Source organism: Aethalodelphis obliquidens, unplaced genomic scaffold (assembly GCF_003676395.1).
Source record: "Aethalodelphis obliquidens isolate GAN/ISIS:26980383/991018 unplaced genomic scaffold, ASM367639v1 scaffold57, whole genome shotgun sequence".
NCBI lineage: Eukaryota > Metazoa > Chordata > Mammalia > Artiodactyla > Delphinidae > Aethalodelphis > Aethalodelphis obliquidens.
Genome location: NW_020838001.1, coordinates 936,349 through 960,616, shown reverse-complemented (window position 1 = coordinate 960,616; position 24,268 = coordinate 936,349). Strand labels below are relative to the sequence as shown.

At 53.6% G+C, this 24,268-nt stretch overlaps 2 protein-coding genes across 9 annotated transcripts in view; one reads left to right on the top strand and one right to left on the bottom strand.

The window, feature by feature from the left end:
- DIDO1 (death inducer-obliterator 1) overlaps window positions 1-12,687 on the bottom strand; it is a 51,848-nt gene extending 39,161 nt beyond the window's left edge. For 6 of the 7 annotated variants that reach the window (XM_027086771.1, XM_027086770.1, XM_027086768.1 and 3 more), the window contains exon 1: window positions 12,474-12,687. The gene's annotated coding sequence lies outside the window, so the exon portion shown is untranslated. Of the gene's footprint in view, window positions 1-4,867; window positions 5,662-12,473 lie in introns of those variants that run through there. The other variant, XM_027086769.1, reaches the window with a different exon arrangement.
- Window positions 12,688-12,816: 129 nt separating this feature from the next.
- GID8 (GID complex subunit 8 homolog) lies at window positions 12,817-20,609 on the top strand. Of its 2 annotated transcripts, none has more exons than XM_027086775.1 (5): window positions 12,817-12,927; window positions 15,581-15,710; window positions 16,620-16,816; window positions 17,123-17,320; window positions 18,081-20,609. In XM_027086775.1, the coding sequence occupies exons 2-5, from the start codon at window positions 15,593-15,595 to the stop codon at window positions 18,252-18,254; spliced, it is 687 nt and encodes a 228-aa protein (XP_026942576.1). In that variant the 5' UTR covers window positions 12,817-12,927; window positions 15,581-15,592; the 3' UTR covers window positions 18,255-20,609. The 2 variants fall into 2 exon arrangements, with proteins under 2 accessions (XP_026942576.1, XP_026942577.1); XM_027086776.1 differs by lacking the exon at window positions 12,817-12,927 and adding an exon at window positions 13,341-13,567.
- The last annotated feature ends 3,659 nt before the right edge of the window (window positions 20,610-24,268 follow it).

Here is a 24,268-nt window from a genome sequence, read left to right as displayed (position 1 = left end):
TTTAAATTACAATCTAACAAACCTGAAGAGTCAATGGCTAGCACTGACCTAGCCCTGTGTCCATGGGGCACGGGGGGCATCTCAGGGGTACCACTCCTTGTGCCGGCTCAGCATCCCCAGTCCTGACCAAGGCAGCCACCAGTGTCCTCCTCTGCTGACCACAGCATGACCACACCCACACACTAACAAGTAGGGTAAGTCCTCTGATAAGCAGACAGGGGGCTGAGAGGCTCAAGGGGCAGCACCACGGAAGAAGGCAGGCTTCACACCAGGGCGTCCCTGCCTTCAACCCCAACTGCAAACCTAACAGCTAGGTGTGCTGCCCAGGGAAATGGGGACAACTGTGAAACTCCATCGTGTCAAGTGCCAGTCAGATTATGATAAACAGCCTGTGTCATTTATTAAAATGACAATGTCTGCTGGTGAGTAGTTGGGAAAACAGGCCCTCACAGGAGAATCTGCAAATATCTACAAAGAGCCCCTTCCATGCTCGGCACAGAGCAGGCAGCACCTCTGTTCCACCCGGCCAGGTGGGACTGCTTCACTGTGACCTGCCAGGGATAACTAGGGAAGTGCAGGTGCGTTTATAAGGGCGCTCCCAGCATGCCTTTTTTTTTTTTTTTTTTTAAACTAAGGGACACAAACCAATGTCCATCACCAGGAGACCAGTTTGAGAAAAACCCAGAAACAGCCATGTGATGCAATTCTTTAAAACTGTAATTAAAGGATGATGAACTCTACAGCCCCTGCCATGGAAAGAGCCCCACACCCTTGAGCGAAGCTAGCAGGTAACAGTTCCCAGCACATCCTGACCCCCCCACCCCACCCCAACCAAGTTCACAAACACATCCACAGCTGTAACTGGGCTTCCAAATGGTGCCATTTCTGGGGTTTCTGCTTTCTTTCTATCCTTTCATATTTTATATCCTTTCTTTATATCCTAATTTTCTCTCTCTATAAACTTATTTTTGCAACCCAAACACCGTACAGCTATCTTTACATTGGGGAGGAAACCTCATTTACCTTCCTGTTGTGAAGGTGTATTAAATACCTCTGGAGTGTCTCTATCAGCATATGAAAAACAAAACCATAGCACCTAAGTTTGACACTCAAGAGAGAAACATCTGCTTTACAAATTACAAACAAGATAATCACACCTACTAAGTAGTTTTTACAATCATGGCTACAACAATTCTTATTAAAATGCGTACAATTACCTATTCAACTTCACATAACAACTTACCCTCAAAATTAGAGGTGACCTTTGAACAACGCAGGAACTGGACTCCCATCCAATTCCTGTGTTTAACTTGGCTTCCGTGTACCGCAGATTGTGTAGTACTGTAGTTACTACTGGAAAAAGTCCCTGCGTAAGTGTAACCAGACAGTTCAAACCCATGTTGTTCAAGGGTCAACCATACTACTCAAAAAATAAAATGAAGAGAACAGTATGGAGGTTCCTTAAAACACTAGAGCTGCCACATGATCCAGCAACCCCACTCCTGGGCATGTATCTGGAGAAAACTCTAATTTGAAAAGATACATGCACCGCAATGTTCACTGCAGCACTATTCACAATAGCCAAGACATGGAAGCAATCTAAATGTCCACTGATGGATGAAATGGATAAAGAAGATGTGGTTAATGTATACATCAAAACATTACCCAGCTATAAAAAAGAATGAAACGCCATTTGCAGCAACATAGATGGACCCAGAGATTATTATACTAAATGAAATCAGAGAAAGACTAATATATATCACTTATATGTGTAATCTAAAAAAATTTACATAAATGAACTTACTTATAACAAAACAGAAATAGACTCAGGCGTAGAAAACAAAGTTTATCCCACTGCCCGCATGCTCGGGCAGGGGGATAAAATAGAGTTTGGAATTAAAAAAAAAAAAAAGGCCTAAGCAAGAGACTCCAGGAAGTGTGGGCACTTAAGATCAAGGGAGCTCAATGTAGACCGTTAGGCCTCCTCCTTCCCAAATAGTACATGTCCATTAACTGTTAATCACAGAGCCTTTGCAGTGGAATTAACACACATCATTTGATGCTGGCCATAAAGAGAGTAACATTAGGTTTCCACTGTACCTGACGCCACCATTTAAATAAGAAAAAATGCAAAAGGGACTGTTTAAGGAACGTTTTTCTTAAAGGACTTCCTGAAGCCACCAGGTGTATGAGAAATCAGGCCTCTACTGGACGGGACCCAAGGACAACAGTGAGCTGACCTGTAAACATTCAACCTTGGCTCTGTAAGAGCCAAATGCAAGTCACTTGGTAGCTTGCAACACGTGTATAAAAAAGGTAAAACACATCATGCTAACAGAAATAAAAAACAATCAGGACCTGGAACATCTGGGAAACACACACTAAAAAGACCCAGTCCGCGGGCTGCCAGGGAAGGGGCTCCAAGCCAATAAGGCACCCTGTGGTCAGTCACAGAGACTTCCAGCATCAACAGCAGGACCCACAACTCCACCGCCAAAAAGAAAACGGGAGCCAAGTCCCCACTCCAAACCCTCCCTTCCTCACCAAGAAGACAAACCCCATCCACACGAAGGGCCACCTGAAGCACTGGGCGCCCCGTGTCCAAGCCCCAGTGACACAGTTCCTCAACAAGCCATTGTGATGCTCACACACGCGTACATGGTCACCGCCGGTAACAGCAGACAATCAGGGGAGCGGCCAACTGCCCAACTTTTCATTCTACCCTTTCTTATCAGAGCATAACTCGCTTCGCCTGAAACAGCCTGAATTTAATCGAATACTAATAGAAGACAGTTCTCGATGGAAAATCAGTAGTAAATTAAAGATACACCTTAGTCCTAAACTCACTGTTAACGTAAGCCTGCAAGAACATGGGCAGCTAGGAAACAGAAGGTGCTCAGGAAATGCATTAGGCAGAATGCTTCACAACAGGGTTGTGGCTGGGCCTCCCCAGGTGACACCTGAGGCGTCTGCCGTGTTAAGATGGGAAGGTAGAGGACTAGACGTGGAGACGTATATGTTCAATACATGCCACCCTCAAGTGCCAAAAAGGGGCCCCAGGCTCCAGCGACATGGCTGCCGACCCTCACAGGTCCCCATTACACACGTCTCCAGGGCTGGGAAGGCCACCTTTCTGGTCCCTGCTACAACCAGGGTGCTTGGCACACAGGATGCAATAAATATTTGTTGAATACAACGAGAAATCGTTCTAAAGGTCACAGATCTTACTTCCTTAAAACCCATGGCTAAGATATGGGGATACGTGCCTGATTCACTTTGTTATAAAGCAGAAACTAACAAACCATCGTAAAGCAACTATACTCCAATAAAGATGTTGAAAAAACAGTCCATGGCTAAAGCACCTTTCTTGGAAACATGAAGCCAGGGACTACGTAGCTCTGGGGAAATCATGGAACATTTGTCTGGGGTTGGCCCAACGGCCCGGTTAGAACCCAGCTCTGCGATCTTGGGCAAGCTCCTTAAAGGTGCTTTGGCTTCTTGGAGGTTAGAACAGGTACAGAAGCATCCTACTCACTGAGACGAATTAGCACACATCAACTGCCCAGAACAGGGTCAACCTTGGTGGAATGCCCACTTCGAGCTGTTGCTGGTGCCAAGTGGAGGCTCAGCTTCCCGCTTACCAAGCTATGGGTAATGAGCTTATGTGAGCACACTGAAAAGATCTCAATATCCGCCCTTCCCTCCTGCAAAATACTATTCCAAGTACATGAGGTTCAAATCTCATTCCACCAATGTGCAAATTATATGGATATTATCTAAGGCCAAAACACGAATTAAAGAGTATCTTCAACTTAGCTCAGGTGCTGTCGTTCTAAGGTCCTAACTCTAAGCTCACTGACTGAAGTGCTGGATTCAGAGCAGAAAACCTGCCCTGACCTCCAGAGTTTCCCAACCTGGCGGGGGAGCAACCGAGGGGGAAAGAAAAGTGAGCAAATGAGGGCGTGGGATCTGAGCCCCAAAGACGTGAGCCCGTCTTTGGTGAGCCCGGCCGGGCACACCTCCGGTGGAAGGTGAACGTTGCCCCTTTCTACTCTGAGGTTGACCAGAAGATAAGATATAACACAAATTTGTGTCCTACATCAAATCGACACGTCGCACAATAAAAGCTAAAAATCCGTATTTTATGGCTAGGCACACACTCTTTAAAAGAGTGAAACAGATTTTCTGAAGGCCTTTTTTGCTTCCTATAGCATCAAATATCACACAACTATCGAAATGTTATTCTTTACAGGAATAGTCGACCAGAAACCAAAACCATCAAGCGAAATAAAAGCAAAAAGAACCACACTTAAAAAAAAAAAACCAGAATGAAACTTCATCTCCTTTAAGGTGTCCAGAGCAACTAGACACTTGATAAAAAACAAAAAACGGAGGGGGGGATTCAATCCTACGTTACACAGTTACTTGAAACAGAATCACTTCCTCCACGCACCAGCAGCGAGACCAGGAACTTCTAGGAAAAAGCATCGCCCTCCTCCTGCACTGCCGCTGGGGGGTCACCGGGCGGCGTCCTGCTCGCGCACCTCTCAAGTCGTCCACACCGTAACCCAGCCCCCAGGACACGCCCGCGGCGGGCGGACCGGGCCGGACCCCGCGGAGTGGACCCTGCCCGGCAGCCCCGGCGCCCCCCGACACCGCCCCCCCGCTCCTGCCCACGGCCCGCGCGTCCCTCCCCCCTCCCCTCGCCCTCCCCGCGGCCGCCGCCATCTTCTCAGCTCGACAGAGCGCGGCTGGGCGCGGGCCCTGCGGCGCCGGGCGGGCCGGGCTCGGGCGCCGCCACCCCCGCCCGTCCCTATGTGGCCTCGCAGCGGCCGACCCTCCGCCCGGCGCCCCGGCCGCCACTCACTGCGCGGGCCGCAGGCCTCCAAGATTTCGCAGCCATTTCCTCCGAGCTCCTCAGAGTGGGCGGGCGGGGTCGACGCCGGCCACCGAGATGCGGGGGGTAGAGGGGCCGCCCGCGCTGAGCGAATAGAAGACGCCGGCCACCGAGACGCGGCGGGTAGAGGAGCCGGCCGCGCCCCGAGAACAGCGTCTCCGCGCGGCTGGCGGAGGAAGGAGCCCGGCCCAGGCCCCGCCCCTGCCCTGCGCCGCGCTGTTCCCGAGCCATAGGGCCAAAGCTGAGAGCAGAGGCGGCGCGGCTCCAGTCGGCTGGCCACCCCGGGCCCCAAAAGGGGCCGGGAAGAGGATGGAGGAGCAAGGCGCATCGCTCCTTTCCCACCAGACTGCGTTCCCAGCTTCTCTGGGACTCGAGCCCGCTCCCCACGGGCCAAAGAGCTCAGTGCCCGGGCCGCCCCCGCCTACTCAACCGGGCACACCTGCCCACGAGGACTGCAGGGCACTTGTCCATCCCCAAATACTCAACAAACGGGCTTCAGAGGGGAAACACCTGCTACCTTGGGACAGTGGACAATGGCCCCCGAAGACAGTAACTCCCCGGCCGAGGGCCTTTGTCCCCATCGCTGCCGCTACAGCTCCCTGCTTCCACATTCCTTAGTAGCAGGAACCGCTGGGCAAAAAGCAGAAAAGTGCCCTGTGTGCAGTAAAGCTCCACCCGTGACTCTACAGAGGACTGCCAGGTGCTTCCGTGAGAACCAGGGGCCTGGGAGCAGGTGTGCTTCTAAATAAACATCTCTGAAGATCACACGGCCTGCCAGGTTCGCAGACTGTCCGTTTTCTTCAAAGGAATCCAACACAGCTTGTTTCTGTTGATGTGATTCCATCAGGACTGCTTCCACGGCCTCTCCCAAGTATGAATCTTGCGCTCTTAGCATCTTGATTGTCTCCAGGTTTGCTCCAGATGGGTGTATGAGAAGTTCATAAACCAGACAGAGTTGGAACTGGCTTGAACCAACAGTGTGTAAGTGGGTAGGCTGTGTGTAACATGGGACTCATGCTGGGGTGCAGGGGAAGCTCACAGAAGGCCTCCCTGCAAAGGGCTCCCTAAATGGGAGTCGCAATGGGGAAACCCCACCCAGCCTCTTTAGCTGAAAATCTTTACATGAAGCAAACCCAGCAGTAATGTCTTTCTACAAGGTTTTAACTGGCTTGCAGCTTCGGGCAGGTGCTGGGACGCACGAAAGACACAGAGGACCGGGCTGCCAGTGGAACAGGAGGAAGCTCTGGGTGGAAAGCCCAGTGGACAGAAGGGAGGCCCAGAGGGGAAGCTCCGGCTGTATCACTGCAGTACTGGGGGGCTCAGGAGGGCTCTCGGGCAGCAAAGGAAAGGAAACCGTACCCCCACCAGCCCTGCAACTGCGCCTCCCTTTCTGATCTCCCAGCAGGAGCTAGCCCTGAACATGAGCCTCCAGGCTCAGGGGCACCTGCCACCTGTGGGAGGAGTCAGGCCCTCGCCCTTCTCCCACCTCTTCAGGTAACTCCAGCTCACCTGTTGTCACTCCTCACGGGAGCTGCTCTTCCCTGGTAAAAAAGGCATTTCTGGAACTTCAGTTTGGATACTTTTTAGTTGAAGTCTACTAGCTAAGGAATACCTTCTCCTAACAACCTTATACCCAGAGGAACAAACAGATTAAAAAGGAGTCTCCAGTTGTCTCAGATTCTTTCCTAAATACCCCAAATACACAAAGAAAAATCCCAAAGTTCAGGGGACAACACGAGTAGCTCAGAGGGCAGGAGGGAGCAGGGAGCTAAATAGGCTTCCAGGACTCAAGGGGGTTTCAGTCTTTGAGAAAATGTATGATTGGTGCTTGCCCAACGTGTGTGGACACCAGGTCCTGCCACCAATACCCATGGACAATTCGGAGGAAATTTATAAAAGCAGAAAAGCACATCTGGAAAAGTCAGCAATCCTTTTACAAGACCGCTTCCTGGCGTTCAGCCTCTTCTCACCCCTGAGTTAAAGCCTACTGGCAAGCTGGGTCCTGAGCAGAGCACCCCTCTCCTTGCAGTCAAGTGCAACCCTGAGAGACAAGGCAAGGTGCGTCTGGGCGAGGTGACAGCCAAGCAGCTTTACTGCTACTCTCATTTGGAATTCAAAGGCAAGCAAGCAAGCCAGCGCCCTCCCAGCAGGCAGGCAGAGAAGGGGCTGGGTAGTCAAGGTCTAGGGTGGGGCCACTGCCTGGCCCTGGGCAAGGTCCCCAGTGAACCTGGACCCAAACTCAGACCCAGGCCTGGGGCAGAGGAGAGATGCCAGGGAGGAGAGAAGAAGCCAGGGGGCAAAGTCAAGGTGGGACCCCCGTTAGCTCCTCCTCCCTAGCCTCCGCCAGCAGTTTGGAGGAAAACCCTCAGGGTTTCTTCAGAATAGCTACCGCAGGTGCCCTCTGACCCAGGGGTCATGGGCTGCAGGGCTCAGACGTCAGAACAACGCTTGTTACTCCTGCCTTTCAGGGTGGTTCCTGTAACTCTGAGACATCTACTTCTTCCCGTGAGTTTAGTGAAAAGTAAATAAAGTTAACTTCAGAAGAAATGCTTTAAAAAGTATAAGGCATAAAAAGTGTATTTCTTTTCTGGTTCGTTTCATCTCTTAGCAGTCTCTAAAGGAACACACCAAATGAAAAAGCCAGAAAAATCAACGCCTTTCACAGATTTTGACAGAAAAGCAGTTTAAGAGTAAAGCAGAAACACCATTTGGTGTACTGGATCCACCACCGCACTGTGCCCAGATACACCATTTACCCTCATCACACCACAAAGTACGTAACAGGAAAAGGGAGAAACAAGCCCACAGATCTGAACCGAATTCCTAGGGCAGCTGGTGAGCAGGAACCTCCACAGGCTGGGAGAGAACAGTCAACTGAGACGGGAGGGCCCAGGGCAGGGCCGCTGACACCAGTCCTCGGCCCTCACCTGGCCGGTGGGGCCTCAGGGGCAGGCACACAGCGACAAATAGCTGTACCGCCTACAATTTAAGAGATTCGTTTTTTCTGAAAGAAAATACTTGAAAAGTGAAAGATAGTTGAAAGTCAGATCTAACAGTGGCTTTCTGGATTTGTCCAAAAGAGAAAAAAATGTATAAATTCCTGCTCTTGCCTGGGTCACAAAAACAAAATGGTGAAAGAGAGAAAAGAGTATTTGAAAAAAATACCAACAAGAGTAACACAGGTTGAGCTATTAGGAATTTCAAAAGGATACCCAAAAGGTTTTATTCTGGGGTATCCCTGATTTCAATGAAATCAATACCCATAAGTTACCCTTTTCAATACCAAAATAGTTTTGAGTTCCAAATTGAACCAACTGCTTCTGAAATTTAGAAACCCAAGGAGAAACAGGATCTCCCAAATCTGTCTACAGAAGGTAGGAGGACAAGAACGTTGCCTTTTACAGCTACACAGAAAAGTGACAAATCTTGGGAGTCTGTCAGACATACAAAATTCCTCTCGTTCAATGGAAAGTAAAAACATTTAAAAGAGTAAATATAAGAGGACTTTAAAGTCAAAAAAGAAAATCAATTTGGCGAGTGTTTTTTAAAAGAACGCGTGGGTATGGATTGAAAAAATGCCTCATCTTCATTCAGTGCTTCCGTCTCCCAAGTCAGACATGTGATCAGAACTGGGCTCACGCAAAAACAAAACCACCAAAACCAACAGAAACCAGAAACCCCTCAAAGCATACACAGATATACAGCTACGCACGGGTACGCTACAGGCGTTTATATATACACGTGCATGTGTCTGTATGGATCTCCGATGTGTGCATCAAAGCCCTAACCAGCCAGGTGTGAAGGGAAGGGTCAAATTCAGCAGAGACAGTCTGCGAGCAGCGCACTGACTGGTAGCCTTGTGAGCACGCTGCCTGTGCCCCTCCGTCCGGCCCCCACCCCACCCCAAGCGGTTCAGGTGGCACCGTGCTGGACTCAATTTACGTTACAACCTCTGCAGGAGTTAAAAGGTCAAGAAAACTATTACTCTAAAATATTACTTTACCCATCCAAAGAAACTTATGACGAAACCAGTGCTTTCTGATTTAGTGATATAATCGAGAAAGGGAAATACAATCCCGCAAGGAGGGGGAAGGCGACCACCTCAGACCCCATTACACGTGCTTCACAGGGTCTTGAATACATGCAGCAGAACTAAACAGTAACAACAGTCTTCCTTCTTCCAACAGCTTCACAGAGAAACTGAAGACAAGATACCGTGTGAAGCTAAGGCTATGGGAACTGACTTTTTGGAGTTTACTGCCCACTTGTGGTAACGATTCCCAGCAGCAACAATCAATCAGCTTATACCTTATCCTGAAGAATCAGGGTTGCTTTGCCAAATCCCCTGGAAAGCAGAGCTCCAGCATGTAGGGGTTTGATTTTATGCTTTGAGGGTATGAGAATAAGACAGAAACGCCCTCCAAAATACTGCAATTCTGTAAAACATGGCTGATACCCAGGTTGTTGAACAGTCCAGGATTTTATTAAAGGAGCACTGTGTATTTTATTCTCAAAACGCATTTCCTTTTTTTTAATTTTTTTTTTTTTTTTGCGGTACGCGGGACTCTCACTGCTGTGGCCTCTCCCGCTGCGGAGCACAGGCTCCGGATGCGCAGGCCCAGCAGCCATGGCTCACAGGCCCAGCCGCTCCGCAGCATGTGGGATCTTCCCGGACCGGGGCACGAACCCGTGTCCCCTGCATCGGCAGGCGGACTCCCAACCACTGCACCACCAGGGAAGCCCTGCACTTCCTTTTTTAAAAACTCTTGCCTGCTCTTTCAAAACTAATAAACCTTAACATCTCTCTTTAAAGAACTGCTGATCTGTGAATCACTACCTTGTACATCTGGAACATATAATATTGTACATCAACTATACCTCAATTAAAAAAAAAAAGAAAAGAAAACCAATTACAAAGAGAGAGAAAAAAGAACTGTTAATCTGTCAGAATGAAACTCTCCATCAGGGCTTGGAGAAGAGCAGAAGCTCTGGGCCCCTGCCTTCCTATCACGAAGTCAGTCAACCACCCCAAGGGGCTGAAATCTTGGTCAACCTGCTCACTGCCCCAGATGATGACCAACGTGGCCCTGCACCCCCAGCTGCTTCCTGCTCCCCGCTCCCCTGTTGCATGCGGGTGTCTTCAGGGCTCGGCCCAGGCCGTCTCTCTTTTCACTGCGTACTCTTCATCCGGGGCCTCACGCCCTCCTGGCCGTGCGGCTGTCCTTTACTATCCACTAGTCTGTTCCCCTAACCTCTCCACTAGATGCCTCAAACGCACTGCAAAGCCTAACGCATGCGAAACGAGCTCCTGACTTCTGAGCTCCCCGCTGATCCCAGCCCTCCTCTGGTGTCCCCATTCAGTGGCGGCCCGGCCCTGGGAACCCAAAGGCACAAGCCCGAAGCCCAGGGTTCTCTCCGACACACCGGCCTCCCCCTCAGCCATCAAACCCCATGGCTTTAGCATTTCCCGTGACCAAGTCCACCTGCGAGCTCCTCTGCACACATGCTGCAGGGCCCTAGGCGCCTCTCAGTGTTAGACACCCCACCCCATCTCAGCTCACCGCGATCTGACATCTTCCGCCTTCACCGGCTCACCGAACTTCTTGCCCTGTCACAAGGGCAGCTTTTGGTGAACATCAAGTGGCCCGCCCCAGCCAGTGGCTCTGCTGGAAGCTGCGCCCCGAGGCTCCTGGAGAGCCCGGCAGCAGCGCTCCGGCCCTTCCTCCCCGCTCCTCCTCTCCACGGACTTCCTCCAAGTAATACGTTTACGGACTCTCACGGTGTCACCAAGAAACCTGCACTTCCAGCCTCATCGTTCCCTCCAGCGTTCCATGGTCCACCCTGGGCCCCTAACCACCCCTTCCCTCCTCCCATCTCACTCCTCACCCTGCCGGCTCTTCCTCAGTTGGCGCCACCATCGACCCCACCAACCAGGCTACATACACATCCGAGCGCCATTCTCGACTTCTTCCTCTGCTCTCACTCCACTGGGACTAACTTCCCGTCCTTTGTCCTTTTTTGCTGAGACTGCTTCTAGCGAAGGTCCTCACCCTCACTCATCTATTCCTCCACATTCTCAGCAAGTATCTACAGAATCCCTGCCACATACTAGCCGCTTCAGCTCTTATGAAGGTCATGTGTTGGTGGTGGCGAACTGTGACACACTAACAGGCATCCGTGACATAGAACGGTGTGCTGAAGGCAACGAAGGAATCGTTTAGGGACCACGTGAATATGAAGGGGTGGCACGACATCCTGCTTGTCGGGATGGTGTCCCCACTCCCAGGAGTTGGCCTCAGGAGCGCTGCACGCAGACCCAGCTCCTGAGAGCCCAGAGTCAGGGTAGGAGTGGTGAGTCTTTCGGCTGTGCTCACTCTACACAGGCAACTGGAGAGTTGCCGATGGGTGTGAAGAGGGAGCCAGGGACAAAGAGAGATGATCCTGCCTGAAGTGTGGGTTTCAAAAAGCAGCCGGTATCTAGACAGAATTCAGGCTGTGCAGGACCACTTCTGGGGGTGACGGGCCATTAACCTATGGCCCGCACAGAAGGTGCAGATGGACCTTCTTTAGAACTCTCTAGCCTCTTAGGGCACCAGATTTCTGCTCCCTTGAAAAGAATTTTTAAAATCTGCACCCCCTCGCCCATTATAAAGTTGACTTCTAAAGTTGTTTATAGGATTAAGTACTTGAAGAGGGTGTAACTACAGACACATACTGCAGTTGCGCCTGCGTTTTAAATAGATTTGCTCAAGGCTCTGGACCCGCAGATTTAGCTCATCTGACTGACCCTAATGGGAAATATCCACAATTAGTCGTCACTGTCAAACCTATTTGCCAAATTCCACTTACTTTCTGCAAGAAGTCCCATACCACTTCCACGTTATTTAGTTCACTCCCCAGCAATCACAGGAAACCAACTAACCCCCGAATTCTAACTCAGGAGGGCACCGGACTTCATTCGATGGAGTAAAGGGCTGCCCCTCAATTTCCTTCCTGAAGGGTTCCAAAATCTTTTAACTTTACTCTCCAGAAACGGGAAAACGAGACCCTGATCTGAAGGAATCTGCACTCTTCTCCAGCAGACGGACAGCAATAACCAAATAAACGCGCAAATGACTTTCTGCGTCTCCGCGACCACCAGGTCCCGGCCGCAGCATCTCGGGGCCCTTGTCGCACAGGCCTGCAGTCCCCGCCCAACCCGAGCGCGGCTTAGGGATCACGGGCTGTAAAGACCACCAGGCCTGGGACTGCAGGGATCACGGGCGGGAAAAACCACTAGGCCCCGCGCCGCAGGGACCACAGGCGGAAAAGGCCCCCGGGTCCCCGGCAGGTTCCCCGAAGGCAGGCCCGTCCGGGTTGACTCAGGCGGCAGCGAGCGGGTGCGCGCTCCCCGCCGCGGTCGCGTGCCCGGGAACCTGCCCCAACCGTCGGAACCGAGAGCTCCCGCCGGCCGAGTTCGGGAGGCTCCTCCCGGGCCTGCGCGAAGGCGAGCACCGGGTTGGCAAGGACCCCGCCTCTGGGCTGCGCGGAGCACCGGCGCCTGTCCCCCCTTCCCGCCCCATGCCCTCGGGCTCACACAAACGACTGGAGGGACGCTGGGACCTTAGCCTCCGACTCAGTCCAGATGTCGCCGTCCCGGCTCGAAGTTCCCCCACAACGACGCCTCCACGGCCGCCATCTTATCCAGAGGCGGCCACCGCCTTTTGACTCTCGCGCCAATCCGTAGAGCCAGGGCGCCGTGAGAGGAGTTCTGCGCAAGGACGGAAGCGGGAGTCCCGCGCTTCCGGGCGGCCGCCGCGACCCGCACCCTCGCGAGAGCCCTTGATTGGCTGTCGGCTTGCAATCTCGCGATTTCGCGGGAAGTGGCTGAGGGGGCGGCCGCCGGTGCGTCTGCCCTCCCGTTCCCCGCCTCCGCCGCGGCCCCCGCCTCTGCCTCCCCCTCCCCGGCGCCGCCGCCGCCCCTTTCCCGCCCGGGCCGGCACCCCGAGCGGCCGCGGAGACCGCGCAGCGCGGCAGGCGGGATCCTCACGGTAAGATGGCCGCGGCGGGCCCAGGCGGTCGGGCGGAGCGTCCCCGCGAGAGCGCGGCGAAGCGGGGCGGGGAGGCGGAGGGTCAGGCAGGGGCCGGGGCCAGGGAGGGGTCGAGGCGGCCCGGGAAGGGGACGGGCCAGGCCGCGGGGGTGCGCCGACTGGCCGACCGCGCCGGGGGGCCTTCCGGGGTTGGGGGTCCGAGCAGGTGTCATCGGGCCGCGTTGTCCGGGGAGGCGGCGCCCTCGGGGTTTGCAGGTCCAAATGTCCCCTTCTCCTAAGGCGACGGAGCCCGAGCGCCGAGACTCGGTGTTTGTTGTTGACGAAGCGCGTTTCGAGGGAGGTCTGCACATTCCGAGGCGGCGCCTACTAGGAGGTGATAGTTCTCGACACGTCGCACAGGTGTCTCTGCGACGGGAACCGTTTCCACCCGGAACCGCGTCCGAGCAGAGGCTGAGCTGCAGAGGCCGGACGTTGCTCTTGCGAGCAAGTGTTCCTCGCCGTCCGCAATGGGATGTTAAATTATGTCTGTGGGATTTTTAACTGCTGAGTTCTTCCTGCACAAAACAGAATGAGACAGTTCTCCAAAGTTGTTACTTTTTCAAACGTCGCTCTGTCGTCCAGGACTGAGAATTTGATCTGAGTGAGTTACACCACCGGCGCGTAGCTTGGAGAGATGGGTCCTTGGGTGAGGGACAGCACATCTTGATTGTCTTAGGACAAGTGTTCTTCTGCGGATTAGAGTTGGGCATGGCATCCCCCCACGGACCGAGAACTTTGTCTTGTACCCCTTTGCTTCCCCACCTACACTCTCTCCCTGGGCGATCTTTGGCGAACTCTTGGCTTTCAGTCATTTTGTGGCGGATGTTTCCCTAATTGTTTCCAGCGCTGAGCTCAGGACCTGTAATCCAGGTGCCTGCTTGACTTCTCCAGCTGTGGGTCTGATAGCCCAAACTTGCCCGGCTCCTCAGACCTGTTCCTCTCCTCATTTGTGGCTCCATCCTGCAAGGTCTCAAGCTTGAAACCCCACCATGGTCCCTGAGTCTTCCGTTCTTTTATCCTTCCACGCTGGGTCCAGCAGCAAGGCGCCCTGGCTCCGTGCACAGAGTCTTGATGGGCTGTGCTCTGTGGCTCTTCTGCTGCCGTCCTCTCTTGTTTGGGTGGCTCCTCACTGGTATTCCTGCTCAGCTCTCACCACCCCACGGTCATCCCATGTCCACTGGGCACCAGAGCTGTCTTTTAATTTCTTTTAATTGGTTTGGCATGTGCTTTGCTATGTATAAAGTAATATCCACAACGTCTATGTCAGTTACAAAGGATAAAACTGACGTGGACGGTGGTGGGCTCACCACCCATCGCGAGAGCCCAGCTGGTGCTCCCAGGGCCCCCTTTCCTTGGTAACCATCTCCTGAGTTTCATGTCTCGTGCCCTTACGTAAAACAGTGGCAAAACGGTTTTGCTGCGAACGTATGAGTGCATTTACTGCTAAGCAAGCATTGTACAGCTTGTCTTGCTTTTGTTCTTTACAAACGGCCGCACTGGGGTCTCCGCTGTGACTTGCTCTCTTCGTCCAGCTGGTTTCCAAGTCCCCCATGTGGTCACATTCATTTATTTTACTTGCTTTAGTAAATCCTGTTTCGTGGATACAGTCACAGTCCCTTCTCAGTAGTTCTAAAATCCACATAACTCTGAAAACCAAAAGTTTTTGGTTTTCTTTTTAATCTATTAGATGGCAAAACCTCACCTGCCAAAGGCTGTTTAGTAGCTTCTGTTCCACTTGGTATGAGGCCTCATACGTTTCACTGAAGAAATCATATCTGCTTGTGGGGTGCTGCCCCACACCACAGAGGGGATGGCGTACGATACGTGGTCAAATGTGCAGATAGTCTGTGCAGCCTGGACAGTTCTGAAGTCCGAAACCCACCTGCCCCAAGGTTTTGGTCCTATGGGACTGTGGTCCTGTGAACCACAGTCCATTTGTCTGTGCTGCTGTTGGCTGAACATCCGGGTGATGGCTTCCATGTTGTCGCCATCCCGAGCAGTGTCTCTGTGGACAGGCTCGTCTGTGTCTGGGTCTCAGTCTCCAGGAGTAGAAGAGCCGGCTGTGAGGGGCACATGTGCGCAGCCTTGCAAAGCGATGCCAAGTGTTTTTGCTGTGCGGTCCGTTCTGACCGCAGGGTAAAGGGGTTCAGGAGAACTCCACGTCTTTGTGAACACTTGGTGTTGTCAGACCACTTCATTTTTCTCAGTCTGAAGGGGGTGTGATGTGGGCTTCTCTGGAGAACACACATCGCAGCACGTGATTCTTCAGCCTGTACCTCTCGTGGCTGCCCTTCGTGCTTAGAGGGGAGTCCATCTAGATCCCCCTTGTCCTGTAGGGCCTTAATCGGACCCCAGCCGACCCTTGACCTCCTGGTCCTAAGACCCTTGGCTCTTCCTCTCGTTCATCCTACCTTCCAAACACCCCAACCTTCTCTTTGGTCCCTGAATCTGTGTTTGAGTCTCAGGCCCTTTGCATGTGCTGTCTTCCACATTTTAAGTATCTTCCCACTCCCCCTTTTACTTCCTGCTCTGTCGCCGTGTTTATGTCTGAAGTGATCGCAATTGTCATAGAATTCTTCACCGATTCTTAAAATACTACCTTTTTTCCCTGTAGAAATAAATCAGAATGAGTTATACAGAAAAACCCGATGAAATCACAAAGGATGAGTGGATGGAAAAGCTCAATAACTTACACGTCCAGCGAGCAGACATGAACCGTCTCATCATGAACTACTTGGTCACAGGTAAGGGGTGTGACGAGGGTGCTGCCCCTTGGGCATCCTTATCCCTTTCTGTGCACACAGTCAGGACTTACTGAAGTTTTGTGGTGCACTTGTGTTCAGGCGTCATGAAAATGCAGTGTTCTTTTGATAAACTTGTAGTTACGGATTTAAAGAGATATCCTCTTCCGGAGATGAGATCATGATTCCGGGTCTCTGAGACCTAAGGAAAAAACCTGTTTCTTGGCCTTTGACGTTTTTGCAATTGATCAGCATAATTAAGAAAGTGCTGAAGTACATTTAAAACCCAAGTAATTAACCTCTTCTGGCCAGTCTGGTAAATGATACTGGACTGTTTCTAGAAGATGTGTCCAACTCAAGAAAGGGGGAAGGGCATATGGAAGGAAACGCACATGCTCTGCGGCTAACGCTCAGTCCTCCTTGACACTGGGAAGCAAAAGGGTAACTCTGTACGTGGTGAGAAAACCCACATGTTTCCAGAAAGTCAGTCTCCTTCCTGTGAGTTCCCAGTGGCCACCACCCCTCCCATCAGTCTCTGATGTTGAAGAGAATTGTAAACTCACTAAGAGTGGGAGTAGCCAGGGCCTTGCAGGCTGAGAGGGCCTTGCTTCCCCTGGAGCAGGCTGGCAGCTTCTCTGCACTGGGCCTGGACCGCAGCCCTCCACCAGCACCCGTCCTCACCTGGCTGGGAGGTTAGAGCGTTTGGGGTGTGGGGGGGAAGGAAATGAAGTCCTACGTCTGCATTTCTGGGACATAACTGATAAGTCACAAAGGTGTTAAACCCAGATCCCCAAGAAAGTGCGGTTATAGCAGAGGCTTTTTATTCAAGGCGGTGGGCTTTCTGGAGACAAAAGGGCTTTGCGTTGATGTCTTGCTGACCTTCCGAGCAGTGAGGATGGTTTTCATTTCCAGAGGGCTTTAAGGAAGCAGCAGAGAAGTTTCGGATGGAATCTGGGATCGAACCTAGTGTTGATCTAGAAACGCTCGACGAGCGAATCAAAATCCGGGAGATGATACTGGAAGGCCAGATTCCCGAGGCCATCGCACTGGTCAACAGCCTCCACCCGGAGCTTCTGGACACAAACCGCTATCTTTACTTCCACCTACAAGTGAGTCTGGTTTACGGATGCTTGACAAATTAAGGTTCTTTATGGGATTCAGAAGTAACGAGGCTAATTCGCCTTAATAGAACGTTGCTTTAATTGACGTGGGGAAGGGGTTAGAGTTAGTTGCTCTTCTGTGTATCTCAGAAGCTATTTCTTGCTTTAAAAATGCAAATGTAATAACTCGGAGTTGCTAGACAACTCTGTCCTTTGAGAGGCCCTTTCCATGAGAAGCAGGCGCGACCACGGGGGTGTCACTGGCCGAGTGGCCAGGTGCCTGGCGCTCACCCCGTCTGCCTGGGCCCCGACCAGCAACAGCACCTGATCGAGCTGATCCGCCAGCGGGAGACGGAGGCGGCGCTGGAGTTCGCACAGACCCAGCTGGCTGAGCAGGGCGAGGAGAGCCGGGAGTGCCTGACCGAGATGGAACGCACGCTGGCCCTGTTGGCCTTCGACAACCCCGAGGACTCGCCCTTCGGAGACCTGCTCAACATGATGCAGAGGCAGAAGGTGGGCGCCAGGCGGGTAGGGGGCTTCCGTCTGCATCCTCCACAGATGTTCACAGGATTTCCAAAGAAACGGGGCGGTGGGTGGGTGGTGTCGAACGGGACGGCGTTTCTGGCCGGGACGCTGCTGGGAGGGCCTCGGCTGTTCCCTAGCTGACACTTGCACTGGGTCACACCGGGAGCCCAGGGCGTCACAGCTGTTACAAAGCAGGCAAGCGTCTTCGCCCATTTGTCTTGTTTGTCTGAGCCCTCTTCCCGTATAGCTGGAGACTCGCAGGAGAGGGGTTTCAAGTACCTTTTGATTAAAAGCCCACACTTGCTTCGGACACTTTGGCGCGCCCTGTCGCAGCCTCTGTGTCCCCGACGGCGTGGTGGCTTCCCCGCCACCCTCCGCTCCCCTGGAACGAGGGTGTCCTTGGGGTCCACCTCAGGTGTCGTCCTGGGGCTCGTTAGGCTGGAACCGGTCCCACCCCCACCCCGGTCTGCCCTCTCTGCCAGGCCCCTCGTGCCCAGCTTCTGGCATGTCACTGCCGTCCAGGCCGGATGTGATATCTGCTGACCACACCGCGAGCTCCTCTGGACAAGTAGTGTGCTTTACATCCTCTGGAGTGCCTGACGGTCACAGGCTTTATGTTTGTTAAATAAGTAACCAGCTTCTCACATAAAATTGGTTTCTAGGACGCACGAAATGCATCTTGTGATGGCCCCCTTTTGCGGGCGCTCTGCGTGTGTGGTGGTTTTTATTGGCTGCCTTTATTTTCTAGGTGTGGAGTGAAGTGAACCAAGCTGTCCTGGATTATGAAAATCGTGAGTCAACACCCAAGCTGGCAAAGTTACTGAAACTACTCCTTTGGGCTCAGAATGAGCTGGACCAGAAGAAAGTCAAATACCCCAGAATGACAGACCTCAGCAAAGGCGTGATCGAGGAGCCCAAGTAGAGTCGGCAGGCGCCCCATTGCACCGCCGGGCCGGCAGAGCACCGTCTGGGACTGAAGATTTTTACGGCAGCAGAGAACTCTTTCCTCCCCCCTTTCACTTTTTTTTTTTGACCCAGAATCTTTTCAGAAGGGAAAAGTAGCCCTTTTAAGTGCTGGAGAACGTGCGGTGAAAGACACCGTCTCCTCCGGAAGGCTGGTGAGGACCACAGCATGGCCTGACCTCCGTGCTCTGGGCGTCTCGGCTCCCAAGGCGCCGCATCTTAGGGACACTGGTCCACCCCGCGGCCGCCGCCCGGAGCACCGGGGCAGCACTGATGGCCGTCTTGCTCTCTGTTTGTGTCTGGACAGACAGCGCATCCTCATCTTCCCACATCTCGGCTGGCCTTCGTGTAGAAGTATTTCCTTCCCCCCTTGGTTTTTGGTTTGTTTTTGTTTTTTCATAGGAAAGACTATATAAATTTGTAAATCCCAATTCAAAGACTTCTTTCGTGTGCGGGTCCTGAGTTTGATTTTTTTCCCTTTTGGTCGGGGTTGTGTGGCTTTGGGCAAGATAAGTGTGTGCGTGCGTGTGTATATGAGGGGCGGGCTGTGTGTTTTTTAAATTTTTAAATATATATTTTGGTGCTGTACGTGGTGAGAGACTCTTTCCTAGTGGATCAATGAACCATCTCTCCTGGGCAGTTATGTTAAAAATAAAGGTTTCTCTTTAATTTCAAGAATGACCAAAATGGTCTCTCAAAAGTTTTCATCATCTCCAGCACACCTTTTGCTTCTGGGGCTGGCTTCCCCATGTGACGGCAGTGACACCGTCTAGCATCTGCAGCTGGAGAGACGGGTGACTGCGCCGCGGCGTGTGCCGTACTTCAGCATCTCTCACGCTGTCAGCCAGTGCTGTGCCTGTCCTGCTTCTGTGCCCTCATATCTGTCCCCTGCCCGGCACCCAGTGCGGTCGGTGATACCCAGATGCAGGCTCGGGTGTTGGGCTTTGTGGCAGGTGGCCTGGGGCGCCGGTGCTGGAAGGGGTTCTGTGGATTGTTGCAGAGCTGCCGGCCCCTGGGCGAGGTGGTGGAGGTGGAGGTGGACGGGGCCCCAGCACGCGGAGCTCTTGGGGCTGGGGGCTCCTGTGCACCCTCTGGTGGGAGCGCCCACGTGGCTGAGACCCAGTTCTCCCTCGTCTGAGCCCTTGTGCAGGGTGGGCTGTGCTGGCCTCCGGGCTCGATGGAGAGAAATGCCATCAGCAGCCGAATCTGGGGAGCCCGTGGGCCTGGATGCATAGTGAAGCAGGTCCTCGGGGAGGTCGGGGCTCTGCCTCCGACCCCCCGAGTGTTTGTCCTGAAGCATCTGTGGCACCAGCTCTTCCCTCCACTTACCACTCGCTTTCGACCTGCACTTGAGTCTGCAGGGTCACTGGTCTTCAGTGGGTACAGCTTCAGGCAGGATTTTCCTTCCCCAGGTGGTTGTGTAATTCAGTCACGGGCGCAAAGGCAAATAGACCACTCAGGCCCTAGACTGGCCCTTCATGCTGCCCTTTGGACCTTGTGAGGGTTGGGGGGGTGGGGTGTCCTTTCCTTACCCCCAGAAGTGATGAGTTTCACCTCTCTCGGTCGTCAGCCTCAGGTGTGACCTTTCCGTAGGATCATCTCCTCTGAGGTTTGAGGTTAAAAATAAGTTAGGGAGAAAGGGGGTTTTAATCTTCAGGTAATTAAGACTTATACAGCAGAAGCTGGAAGAAAAATATTAGGGCAGTAGACATAAAACTACATTTTTTCAAAAGCATCCTTTATTATTAGTGTATATAAGATTGTTTATGTGCATAATTAATATATAATCGATTTGAAATATTTTTCAAAGGAGAGGGTTTGAGATGTACAGTAATGGGCAAGAATCATCCATCAACTGTCAGGACTTGAATGGGGTTTGTCACGTGCATGAATGTTAAATGCTTATGAGAAGTGTTGCTATTTTATTCCCCAGTTCAGCCAGTGAGTGACTTGATCGGCCAGTGCTAAAACCCGTGTGAGCTGGGTGCTGGCCAGACTCGGAGAATTCACATGTTACTCTTCAGCTCTTTACCTTTGTTTAAGGGGCTTAGTTCCTTCCCCATGGGCTGGAAATCTTCAAGGGGGTGGCTTTGCAGAGACTTTGCAGCCTCTGTTTCCTCTTTTTGCAGCAAGCAGGCTACCTTAAGCCATTTCAAGATAACAAGCGTCAAGTGTGCTGACTCTGCTTCGTCTCATTTGGATCTCGCTGTTGTGTTTGTCAAAATGTAATGTTCTACCAGGGTAGTTTCTTTCTTCTTTCACACTTTCTGGTGGAAAGTGCCTTGAAATGAATAAAATGTGCGAATATTCTGGTGCTCTGTGTTCCTGGTGTTGTGAAGTCACGTGAGGAATGACCCCTAGTCGGGATTCTTCCGAAGCACAGGGATTATCGCAAAGCAAATGAGATCTAACGTATTTTGCCATTTGAATTAAGTTTTCCAGTTTCTAGAAAAGGCAGCTGTTGGTTGGGACTGGTCCTGGCGTGGACTGAGATGCCAGGAGCAAGCCTGGGGGTCGCAGGGCTGGCTCTGCCGTCCAGCCAGGACGCCCTCTGAAGACAGACATGCAGAGAAAATGTGTGGAGGGGCAGCTTTTCTCACGCAGTGTGATGTCTGTACTTTCCCACTTCTCTCTGCTGTTAGTTTAGGGGACCGTGGCAGAACCAGGAGTTTCGGAGAGAATCGTACACATTCTGTGTTAAAAGACACTGCCGGGGCTTCCCTGGTGGCGCAGTGGTTGAGAGTCCGCCTGCCGATGCAGGGGACACGGGTTCGTGCCCCGGTCTGGGGTCTGGGAATATCCCACATGCCGCGGAGCGGCTGGGCCCGTGGGCCATGGCCACTGAGCCTGCGCCTCCGGAGCCTGTGCTCCGCAACGGGAGAGGCCACGGCAGTGGGAGGCCCGCGTACCGCAAAAAAAAAAAAAAAAAGACACTGCCGTCCTCCGGATAACGGGGCAGGACTCCTCTCTGGGTGACTATTGCCAAGTCTCGGTCTGAACAGAAGACCAGATTAAAGGCATCAGGTGCGGTGACTGCAGGCTGGGCTGCCCGTCCCCAGCCCCTGGACACCAAGCGTGTTGTTCTGACGATGGGTGTGTTTCCATTTCAGAAATAGTACCTGCTCTTTCGGGTTTACAGTCAGTTGTACTGTTGGCAGCAGTCGTGTGAGAGCCTGTGTAAAACAGTCACCCGCTAGCACTTGGTGCCCCTCTGATTCTGTCGTTCCAGGCGATTCCTGGGGCGCATGCGTGCAGCACTCACAACATCTTCTGAAAAACGCAGAATAGGTTGCCTTTGCTGCCTGTTCTTAATTTTGTAGTAAAAGTTTGCACATTTTTCTCAGAGTGTTCGTCTGAAAGCTCTTCCCCACTGCACCCCCCACCGACAACATTCTAATAAGAACAGAGTTCCGTGCCACACTAACACGTTTGTACGTAGACCTGGAAGCGTGGCGGAACTTTGGTTGCCGTGCGTCCGTGCTTTGCTGTGGCTGCATCCCCACCCTGAAGCCTGCCGTCTGCTCTTCTGCACTGGCACCTCGTTTCAGTTTTGTGAAGGAGATGGAGCTAGTCGGGCTCCATGCCCACCGTATGACTTTCAGCTGAATTGGAACATTCTAAGTAATTTTTTTGTGACATATGAAATTTCCAAACCTTCAAAGAAGAAGGGCTGCTCCAACAAGCCCGGGGCCGCCGCCGTGGTGCCCGTGCTGGCGTCCAGCGGGGCGGGTTCCCGAGCACCCTCTGTGGAAGGCCAGTGCGGGACCCTGGACGCAGCTGGAGGGCGATGGGCGGGGTGCAGAGTGCAGCCCCGGGCCGGGCACTGCGCAGCGGTGCCGGCGCTGGTGGTGATGGGGACAGGAAAGGAGGGGCCTCCCCCGTCGCTGACCCACGGCAGGGACCCCTCCCACCCCACAGGCGCGGCCAGGTGGCCCTCGCGGTGCCCCCAGGCCCTTGGTTTCGTGCTCACCTCCCGCAGGGTGCTCGGTAGGGGCTGGTCCTGGCACGGGGCCTGCCCACCCTGGAGGCCGTGCCTCAACGCTGAGATGCCGTCAAGGCTCTCCCTTCCTTGTGGTGGTTTACTTACGTAGATGTCGGGCACGGGGTTCGTGTGGCCTTTGGCACGAGTCGCTGGGGCGGGTGGAGCGTGCTGAGTGGCTTCGTCTTTGCAGGATGCCGGCCACGGCTCCGTGGTGAGCAGACTGGCCCAGCCCCAGCGGTGGGAGGGGGGAGGCGGGGAGGGGTGGTCTGGGGTCACTGATCGCGATAACCCTGCGCTGACAGCATGGAGGTGTTTCCCGTTGTGGGGATGGGGGGGTGGAGTTAGATAGGAACACGGGGCTCGGGTTGTCTGCGGTTTGGAAGCCTCCCAGCTGGAAGGCCAGGTTCACGGTCACATCCGACCGTGGCACAGAAGGAAGTCTCCCGGGCTCGTTTACCCCCAGCTCTGACCAAGCGGAGCAGCGACTGGAGGTGAGCAGATTTTGCCCACGTGAAGCTTCTGAGCAGCTGCGTTCTCTCCATGTCAGATGCCCGTGGAGCAGCAGCTCACTGCGGCACGAGGCTGAGACCCCGACGCGCCTCTGGAGCTGGGGGTGGGATGCGCCTGGCCGCTGGGACCCCAAGGCACTCTGCGTGTTTGGGCTGCATGTAAGCTTAGTCACCGGAGAGGACGGAGGGACGTCTCCTCCTCCGGTCGTGGCTCCTGCTCTCCGCAGACTCAGCCGCGGGCCCTGTCACATGAGGTTTTCTCTCCCACGGGTCGTGGTGTCTTACAGTCACACTAATTTTACCATCTGGCTTCTGCAAGTGAAGCCAGCCCAGCCGTCACGGAGGATGCCACGCCGGGGCTGGAGGGGCGGGAAGGGAGGTGGTGGGCGGTCAGCCGGAAGCCCGGAAGGCCGTCGACCACCCTGGCCAGGGTGAGGGGACGGGGCACTGGCCCCTGCTTGGCCACAGACTCGTGGGACTGGTGAGTCCTTAATCTCCGGGTGTTCTGTTGTATCCTGAGCGTAAAACAGAAGTGTTGAACAGCAGTGTTTGTGAGGTTCAAGTAATGACCTCACCAGCACTTTGTCCCCACCTCCTGTCTCCCCCTCCTCAGCCCGGCTGGGCTCCCTGTGGTCCTGGAGCTGGCCCTGGGCCTCCGCCCGCCCCGCCCGCACGGCCTCCTCCTTCCCGGCTCTCAGACTTGACACGTATGTCTTTCTGGGAGCACCTCTCAGCCCGTCCCACGGCAGAAGCCACCCTTCCCTGCCCCACTTGGTCTCCTTTTTGTGTTTCGTCTACACGCCCTGGAACATCAGCTCCAGAAGGAGAGGGACTTTGGGCAAATGACAAATGCCCCCCACAGTGTGGCTCTAGGTCTGTACGTAAAATCATCATCAAAGAGCCCCAGGCAGTGGGTGAGGGTGAGCTGCCAGGAGCAGGGTGGGGTACTGTCGTAGCTGAGCTGAACACTTTTCCGAGTCACAGGCCCTCTGGGGCACACACCTCTCTCCAGCACCATCCTTCTGCCCCGTTGGGCGTCGCATGGATGGAAGAACAGCAGTTTGTTCGGCAAACGCACATGGAGCAGGGTGGGATGTGGCCACGTTCGCCAGGCTGCCGTGTGGAGGATGGATTGAGGGGGTAGCAGGTGGAGGGGGCATTGCAGGGTGAAGAGGGGGCAGCTGGCGGAAGCAGAATCGCCCAGAAATCCACCTGCTTCCAATGTGTCCCCACCGTCACAGCGCTGGCTGTGCACAGCACGTGGGTGTGAAGCCTTCTGAGGTCAGGTGGAGCCCTGAGACCGAGGATCCACAGGGCTCAGCGTGGGGCCCGGCACGTGTCCGTACTCAGAACACTCAGCCCCCACCCCCACCCCCCGCAAGCGCTGGGCTGCCCAGGGTTCCCAGGCTGGTCCAGGGTCACAGGGCTGGAGCCCGCCTTCAAAGATCCATTTTAAAAAATTGGTTCCCCTTGAGTCTTGCT

What these genes read in the sequence shown, in the direction of transcription:
- GID8 (XM_027086775.1), top strand. Translation starts at nt 15,593, where the DNA reads ATGAGTTATACAGAAAAACCCGATGAAATCACAAAGGATGAGTGGATG. An exon ending in CATGAACTACTTGGTCACAG is followed by an intron (nt 15,711 to 16,619) that starts GTAAGGGGTGTG and finishes TTTCATTTCCAG; the next exon opens with AGGGCTTTAAGGAAGCAGCA. An exon ending in ATCTTTACTTCCACCTACAA is followed by an intron (nt 16,817 to 17,122) that starts GTGAGTCTGGTT and finishes GGCCCCGACCAG; the next exon opens with CAACAGCACCTGATCGAGCT.